General features: G+C 41.2%; 1 protein-coding gene across 1 annotated transcript in view; it reads right to left on the bottom strand.

Annotated features, from left to right (window-relative positions):
* The window catches only part of LOC109287240 (dual specificity protein phosphatase 13-like), a 12,386-nt gene extending 7,662 nt beyond the window's left edge, over window positions 1-4,724 (bottom strand). Inside the window, exons 1-2 of the mRNA XM_019502189.1 lie at window positions 4,540-4,724; window positions 1,372-1,589 (exon numbers count right to left, since the gene is read on the bottom strand). Coding sequence (XP_019357734.1) covers window positions 1,372-1,589; window positions 4,540-4,706 — 385 coding nt within the window. The 5' untranslated portion in view covers window positions 4,707-4,724. The remainder of the gene's footprint in view (window positions 1-1,371; window positions 1,590-4,539) is intronic.
* Between the last annotated feature and the right edge of the window lie 4,500 nt (window positions 4,725-9,224).

The raw sequence follows: 9,224 nt of genomic DNA, 5'->3' as shown, positions 1-9,224 counted from the left end.
TTTTTTTTAAGAGCTGGGAGCTGGGGTGGGTGGGGCTGCCATTGACGGGGCTGTGAGAGTGGATCGGGGATAGGGCCTGTCCAATTCAGAGATTTGGCTGATTTGGCCAAATCGATTTGGGACAGTGATTCGAATCACCGTATCAAATCACTGTCCCCCAAATCAGCCGAATCCAAATCTGAAGTGAATACTAGCTGCTTTGACAGGCTTACTAACTACACCTTTGGATAAGGTGGATTCAGGCCACAGGAAAGGGCAGGCAGTTTTCCTACCAATGACTAACCTTGAAGAGACCCGCTAATAGAGCAATAGCTATTGCTCTATTAGCAATGGTACTAAAGCATACAGAAGGGGTACTATGAGGGAAGCTCAGTGCTACAGCTGCTGTCTGTGTTACATATTTCCTGTGGATAATTACAGGTACTTAGAATATTGTTTGTGGGTATTAAAACAGGTACTGCACCCAAGATGTAACTATGGTACAAATTCTTGTTAGCCTTGTGCAAGCCTATTTGTGTTCCCGCACAGCATGGAAGGGGATGAGTAATAAATAGGTCAGACTTCAGTTTATAAGACATTAGTCATTTCTGAGGTACACTGACTCCTGGTTGCCATAAGCTTTTGGTGAATGGTTCTGAAGGAAGGCTATCCTCCCAAAAGCAGCAGGGACAGAAAGTAGGCCTGGCAGAAGGGCTATCAATGCCCAGAAATAAGCTTTGCCACCTGGAGACTGAGTGTGGCTACAGTTGCCAGGGGATGTGTTTACAGAGCCTCTGACAGAATCAATGAATGAATCTCTCCCTGATGGTTCCTTCAAGGTTTTTCGTAGGTAGAAAAACTGCCTGTCCTTCCTGTTGGTGATTCTACCTTGCCCAGTTGTTCACAGAGTCCTAATTTATGATGGGTGGAGTATTTCTAACCTTCAGGAAATTCCAGTGATCCTTTCTGTAAATGAACAGCAATTAGTTTCTCTGTCTGGAGTCTTGAAAAAATTATGATGGAAAGAAACAGAAAAATCCTGATTTTTGTAACTCTCTTATTGGCACATCTCTGTGATTGCTGTTAGCTAAAAGTACATTGTGAGAAGGAAGACCTTTCATACTCAGTAAAGTAGATAGTTCTGGTGTGTTGTGTAGTGTTAAATCAACCTAGAATGACTTTTAAAAACTAGGTGTCATTACATCCTGATTTGTTTTTATCTTGTTAATCAAAACTCCCTGTGCCTCAGTTTGGTCCTACCCATAAAGCAAGATAATATTTCCCCCCACATCAATGTTGGGTAAGGCTTAGCTGATGCTTCCAAAGCAGTTTGTGATCCTTGGCTGAAACTGGCTACACAAATATGGAGGATTATCATCAAAAGGCTCTTACCATTCAAAACATTCAGTGCTTTGTTAATGTATTTGGAGGCAGGGTAGAAATGCATGCGAAGGTTAAAATCAGTGGAATCTTCTGCAGCTATGCCATGATAATGGATTTCTGGGCCATAGAAACCTTGGTCCCCTTTGCTTCCCCATGCTGAATGTGCAGCATTCAGGACATGAGTGATGCCAAGTTTCCGCAGCTCCTTCTTGTCATGTGCTATCAACCTATGAAGAATGAGATGTGAAAGATTCCATGCAGTCAGCTCACTGCACTTCATTTTTTCATTGTGTGTTACTCTGTGAGCAGCTGAATACCCATTGCACTCTGAAGTTTGTTGTGTGCATGTTAAATACACAAAGAAGAAAACAAAGTTGAGGTTGCTATTGTGTTGCTCTTATAGCAGATGCTGAAAATGTACAACTGCATGTTATTGTGAAAAGAGATATTGTTTCCTTCAAAAGCACCCACTCTCACTATGCGTGTAACTTCCTATGACAGCAATCTTGTCAGCTGTTCTTGAAAAATCTCTGCAGTTTTGCTTTTGTTATGATTTAAATTTTTAACTCTCTCTTCCTACTCAGCCTCCAGTGGTTAAGATCCGTGGTCTTGTTCAGCTGGTCAGCTCACCTTAGCTCTTTACTGTAATAGCTATATTTTCAGCTAGTTGAGCTTTGCCATCTCATGTGAAAATATTGTTTCCAAGTCAAAAAAAGGAAGCTAATGATTTTAAATAAATTGGTTTCCTGCGCTCCTACAAAAGGCAGGATTTCCCTCTCAACATTTATCTAACATTTCAACAAGAGAAAAGCACTTTAAAATACAACTGCAAACCACAATCTTGGATGTGAATACCTTTAGGAATCGTAAGGAGAGGCTCAAATTAGAGGAGTGTGCAAAACAGGGGTACAAAGTCCCTATGAGTTAGGGAGTAATAGAAGAACCTGGAGACTTTCACTTTCACCATCCATTCTGCAAAGTGTTCCTTTTTTGAGTAAGTCCTACAAAGTAAAAACTCATAATGCAATTGTGAGGCTTAAGGGAAATCCATCTAAAAATGCAGAGAGGTGCTTTCCAAGTCATACGGCCTGATTCAAAGTTCAGTGAAGTCAGTGAGGTTTAGACCATAGTGAGCCAAATCAAGCTGTCTGCTTTCATATAATACAGACATTGAATTCAACTGACCGAATTCTGCTCTTAGGTCTATGCTACTGCTATACCTGCACCAGGACAAATTGTTAGTGGTGTTGCCTCTCCACAATGAATTGTCCAGCTGGCTAAACATCAGTGATTAGCCCCCCAAAATTCAAAAGTGTAAATCTGGAATGGTTAAGTTTCTGTAGCACAGTCTAAACAACCAGGTACCTATTTTTGGCTGGGTGAACTGGGTTGACTTTCAGCATGAGTCCAGAGTAAGAATTGAATTAATTTTGCCATAATGAAACCTCTTAACCACTCTGTCCCTGCCCCTCCTTTCTTCCAGGTACCAACAGTAATTATGGTAAATCATCATTGTGGACAAGCCCTCAGTTACACAGTTCTCGAACTGACTACACTTGGGGAGCAGATTATAACTCCTGATTTGCATTTGCATATTTGAAATGTAAAATACTGTTGTAATTTCTTAACACATGTTTTTATTTCCCCAACACAAGCTTGCTTCTTTTTTATACTCTATCTGTTCACTATTAAGACTTCATTTTCAAAATATAATCATAAAAACAGGTTCTAGACTTGTCTACTTTGCATAAATCTATGCCTTCTTAGGCTAGAGAAAGAAACAAACACCCATGCTAAACTCAGCTCAACAAGCTCTATGTACACAACTTCTGTAAAGTTGGAATGGACCCCACCAGGACAGCAGACAATTTCCCAGTTTGGTTCCAAGCCAGAAAGCCCCTCCATGTTCTGAATTCTGATTAACTTCATTGGGAGCTTTGCATACAAACAACTTTTTTGATTAGGGCCTAATTTATCCACCTCTGACATTTAACAAATGCCTTCATATTTGATATGGTATTCTAGCAAATAGTTAACCATATGCTTCACTTAGCATGTAAGCAATCCCATTAGCGCTGAACATGAAGTTATGAACACGGAACCTACTTTACTAGAAAAAGAGACCTACTAGGTATCATCATATTTCTAAATGACAGTAGGCTATGTTTGTACAAAAAGCATAAGGAACTATAAGAATTAGTACATCTTTACATAACTGAAGGTAAGTTCTTTTCAGCGTGTTATTAAACAAAAGACTTGATTAAGGTTAAAAGTAAGTTCCCAGTAGCATTGGAGCCAAAATAGTTTCACTTCAAAGAATTACTGCAACCTTGAGAAAAGCATATATTGGATACTTTGTGGGGAAAGTTTCCATTTTTTTCTCAGTTGTACTAACCTTCTTCAAAGGTAAGATGCTGTATGCAAGAGTTCAGGAAATTTATTTTGTAGGGCACTGGAGGAAGGAGTTGAACTGAAGCTTTTTCTTGTAAGCCCCTCTTCATATTTAAGGTGCTGATTCAGGAAACTGCTTAAGTAATTATATAACTTTAAAAATGTTCTTACATTCCATTGGCCTCGTACTACTAAAGAACTTGCTAAAGGTAAGCATGTGTCAGGTGCTTTGCTGAATCAATATACAAGAATATTGTAGCTACTCCAGCTCTGTAAGAGTGAAAAAAATATCCCAAAAGTAGCTTCCATTAGCCACAAATTTCATTAATGGGCCCAATTTCATTTAAGTGGCTGTATTTTTTTAGCTGCAATCAGCGTGCATGGCAAACAAGTCCTAGAATATTGCATTGGTTTAAACTGAAAATGATTTTTCTGCTGAAAAACGTATTGTGTGGATAGTGGAGCTGTGTACATTTGAAGGACATTTTTTCTTTTTTCAGGTCTCAGTGATATACACACCAATATGATAAGGTTTGAAGTATTTGTAAAATCCATTTCTTAAATAATTATAAGTTAAGTAAAATAAAATAATAGGGATAATATTCCAGATGGGAAATATTTGTCCCTTTGATTTCTTGCTATTTTAGTCTCCCCTGTTCTATTCAGGAGGTCTCCTTTAAGACTGCCAAGTTGTTTATCCAATACAGCCAAGTAAAACAGTTGGACAATATAGGTTACCATATACTGTATACCCTAAAGAATAGGTCAGCTTTAAATAACACTTACATGTCACCTATATAGAGATTAGGCCATACTTCATCCACATGGTTTAATTCCATCCTGCAGCTGTCCAAAATACATTCCAGCTCTCTGATGGAAGGAATGTCAGTTTTGAAGCGTTCATGGATTGAAAGGTTCTGACTCTCTTCAGACCCTGACTGCTCCATTGCCATATATTGACTTAGATGGCCACAAGCCTGTCAGAGACTTGCCTCCGTATTTGCAGTAGAGCTTTTGCTGAACTATGCTTTCTTGGTGGGCAGTTGATGTTTCTAAACAGGTGGATGTCTTTAAATAGGCTAAGCCTTAATTTATTTTCCCACATTAACTCAGTACCATACCACTAGTGGGAAAGGAAATGCAACTAATGCATTACTTAACTAATGCAACACAAAATTATGCAATAAACAAGTATTAATTAAAATGTAGTACTGCATCCCAAGGTCGACAATATGTAGGTTCCAGGGACAGCCAGATCTGTTTATAAATGATATGTCTTTATATTCCAGCAGAGAGATGCAATACTGTCCAGATGTTACTGTCCATATGTGACTGGTACTAGTAATAAGAGTAGTCAACAAGTTAGTAAACTAAGACACTGTTCATTTTAGAGAGATTTACAAAATAAAGTCTCCCCAGGTAATTTATATTGACTTTCTCTGTAGTAGAAACATTAAGAAACAATAGGCTCTGTTATACATAGTTTCATAGTTTCATAGTTTCTAGGGTTGGAAGGGACCTGAGAAGGTCATCTAGTCTGACCCCCTGCCATGACAGGAAAGAGTACTGGGGTCAAATGACCCCAGCAATATAATGCTGGTTTGTTTAATTTTACCCTCTCCCCAAGAAAATAATGAGCTTTGCTAAAGTAATAGAACCAGGAATAAAACCAAACCTTATCACCAGAGGAGTGTGTAGCCTATTACCTGTGTCTTTAACCTCTGGCTCCTGAAGTCTATCAAAGTACAACTGACATGCATCATAACTGAGATAATCCATACTTCCTTTAAGAAACTTTCAAATTGCCTAAAGAATATTGGTGGTTAGGCAGTCCTAAACTTCCCCACTACCAGGAGAGAGAAGAATGATTTTGACCAGCCTCTTGTAAGCTCCTCTCTAATGCAGTAACCAGCTTAATCTCTTGCAGCTGGGTCTTACATGTGTGCACATGCATGCACGCGCACACACACACATGCAAATGGTCATCTTTATAAAACTTGTTTATCTGAGTTGTGTGTTGGGTGCTGGAATGTCACCCTATAAACTCTCTATATCAGGGGTGGGCAATTATTTTGGCTGAAGGGCCACTTAGAGAGTTTTAGTGAGCTGTCACGGGCTGGGTTAACACATTTCCCCCCTGCCCTGCCTCCCTTGTAACAGCTCATCAAAACTCCCTAAGTGGTCTGTGTGTGGCTGTGAAGGTGAGATGGAGCCACAGGTGGGCAGAGACAGCATCTGGGGTGCGATGGGTATGCAGGGCAGGGTAGGCATCAGATCATAGGGTGGTGCCAGCAGGGGCCGGGGCCCAAAGCAGAGCCACAATCCATTCCCTGCATGCCCTTACCCACAGAACCAGCACCCATCACAGGGACATGCAGGGAGCAGATCCTGGTTCTGCTGTGGGCCCCAGCTCCATGCTGTGACCATCCCAAGACCCCTGCCCCCACCCCACCCATCTGTCCTGCTCCCAAATGCAGCTCCTTGCCTGCCCACAGCCCCATCCTACCCGCCCAGCTGTGCTCCCTGCTTGTGCAGGTCCCACTCTCAGCAGTTGTGGGGCAGGGGGGCAACCAGGCTGGGGTACCTGGGCAGTGGGCTGGGTCTGGCAGCAGCAGCTGGAAGGAGCCACTGCTGGGAAATGATGTCCAGTCACTGCACCGCCCCAGCCCCACTGCAAGCCTGGGCCAGGCAGGGCCAAGGGACACACTGAAAGCTGAACAAAATGCCTTGGTGTGCTGGATCTCGCCCATGGGCCGTATTTTGCCCACCTCTGCTCTATGTGGTCCTGATTCATCTCTCTAATGTAACCCCAAACCTAGGAGGGACTTATTCTATAAATATATGCCTTCCATTTTAGATTTGGATTTCTTTATCCAAATACTGAGCTGGGCGCAGTAAAATGTAGGCAAGCTTAAGTAAAAGAAAGGGAATACATGGAAGAAAGAGAATTCTTAGGTGAGGCTGTGATTGGAAAGTCAAATACTGAGCGTGTCCAATAATTTCATTGGCAGTGGGGTTAGTAGCTCTAGGGGCCTCCTTACTGGGGGAAGGAATGAATCCCAGGGTGCAGACTGTGCTAATTATGCCTCTGGAGTGGAGGGCTGCCAGACTCTCATGACTTAGGCCCTATGGGGGAAATTATCAAAAGTGCCAAAGGGCTAGATTTTTTGAAGTATTCAGGCACCCATAATGCAAACAGATACCTTGTGGGGAATTCAGCAGTGCTCCTGCTCTCTAATGATAAAAAGATTAATTCCAAGGGGCTTTGAAAAATCTCATTAGGCTCCTGTCGGCATGTATACATGTCTAAATGCTTTTAAAAATCTGACCCTCTCTGAACTTGCAGTGAGACTATGGCTCAAATTATTTAGATACTTTTGAAATTCAGACTCATTTGAACAAAGTGCATTTTATAGCATAGCATATTTGTGGTTTCTGTTCACTTGACTGCTAATTTGCAACGCTCAGTTATTTACGTAAGCGGGTCTTCCAGTTACTAATGGAGAGTAGCAGGGTTCTAATGCATAGTTGCCACCTGAACCACAGGTGGTCATGATTGATTGGTGAAAGTTTATTTTTCTGTTAAACTGTGTTTCAAAACATATGCGCCTGATTCTGCCATCCTTATTCTTCTTGATTGGTGCCTTATTCCACTAGCAGAACTATTCCTGGAATATGGTAATACTGGATACAGATAAGGATGGGATCCCTATTTGAGCAAACTGTAAACATGGACCATGTTGAAAAGCAGAGCACATTTTCTAGTTGACCTATTCTGTCCATTGCAGGTAATTCTTATGGGACAAGAATATTAACTTTGCATTGCTGGCAAGAATGCCAGACCTGCTCAGCTCTGCTTTGTATTTTTCATCTGTCCCACTCATAAAACAGTTCTCTCATAGGATCAGCGATATCCATGACAGCAGGCATTAATTTATGACAGGAACAGCTTCTGCAGCTGTGACTTTGTGGGACAGATGTTTGGGAACATGCAAAGCATTATCCTGCCAGGAACATCCATTAATCTCACTCACATGTGTCTAATTTTGCCCAGCCTAAAGCCATTAAGGTACTTTATTCCCCTCACACACACATTATATTTTTCAAGGCCGTCTCTTCAAAAGGCTTAAAGACTGCATTCTATTGTAATGTGAGTGAGATATAAATTATTATGACACATTAACTCGTATAAATCCCGATTAACCATAATGGAGAACTTCAAAGCAAAAACAATATCCCTCCCTGCTCCTTTGTGCTGTATAAAGACTGTCTTAAAGATGTTATTTCTTAAACATTTTTCTGCTGTTTTTGCAATGATGTCTTCATTTCCTCTTTTCTCCAGAGCTGCTTGGCATGATTTTGAAGTCTGAAAAATCCTGTCCTATAAATCTGTGATGTAATTTGGTGAAGTGCTAGGGAAGCTATGGACAGGCCAAAACACATGTTTAAGTGCTGGGATGAATCAGGATTCATGTCTCAGACTCGAGGAATCAAAATCTCCCAAAGCTGTGGATAAGAAGTACCACTCATTGGTTACTGCTACTCAAGTCCTCCAAAGATCCTTGAAAATCTCTTCTGACAAATAGGAAGAACTGATCAGATCTTATAACTCAAGTGAAAAAAATAAATGAGAAGTGCATTTACATAATTTAGTTGGGGAACGTTTATAAAACCATCTGATTAATAAATCCTATTATTAGCAAAGGGCAAAAATGGATTTGGTTTTGCTTCAAAGTTCATCGCAAGGTAACTGGCTAATTTCCAGATACAGCTGTAGTGTGAAAATTCTTTTCTCCATTAAACAGTGTATTACTTCTGAATAAAAGCATGATTTTTTAAAAATAATGATGCACTTAATTGGCTCTAAACCTGGTTCATATTGATTTAGCTAAGTTCTTGGTTTACATTAACTTAGAACCTGACTGAGCTTAACTATTTTCATGTAAGTCAGGTTAAAATAAAATTGGGTTCACACAGGGTTTTGTTCTGGTTTGCCTAAATTGATTTTTAAGCTGATTTAAAGTTCAACCAGTAAAACTCTAAATACAGACAAGGCATCATAGAATCAATAAGTCGGAAGGGACCTAGACAGATCATCTAGTCTGACCCCCTGCCATGGGCAGGAAGGAGCACTGGGGGTGGCAGGGATCATAAGACCCCAGCCAGGTGCCTATCCAGTCTCCTCTTGAAGATCTCCAGGGAAGGTGAGAGTACCACCTCTCTGGGAAGCCTATTCCAGGCTCTGGCCACCCTTACGGTGAAGTAGTTCTTCCTAATATCTAACCTAAACCTGTCCTCCCTCAGTTTGTGGCCATTGTTCCTGGTGACTCCAAGGGGGGCCCTGGTGAACAGACTTTCCCCGAGTCCCTGCTGGTGGCCCCTGATAAGGTTGTAGGCAGCCACAAGATCCCCCCTCAGTCTCCTCTTGCGGAGACTGAAGAGATTCAGGTCCCTCAGCCTCTCCTCATAGG

The sequence above is a fragment of the Gavialis gangeticus genome, unplaced genomic scaffold (genome assembly GCF_001723915.1).
Source record: "Gavialis gangeticus isolate Ggan-Ray unplaced genomic scaffold, GavGan_comp1, whole genome shotgun sequence".
In the NCBI taxonomy this organism is placed as follows: Eukaryota; Metazoa; Chordata; order Crocodylia; family Gavialidae; genus Gavialis; species Gavialis gangeticus.
The sequence above is the reverse complement of the archived record's forward strand: the minus strand, read 5'-3'. Positions and strand labels throughout refer to the sequence as shown.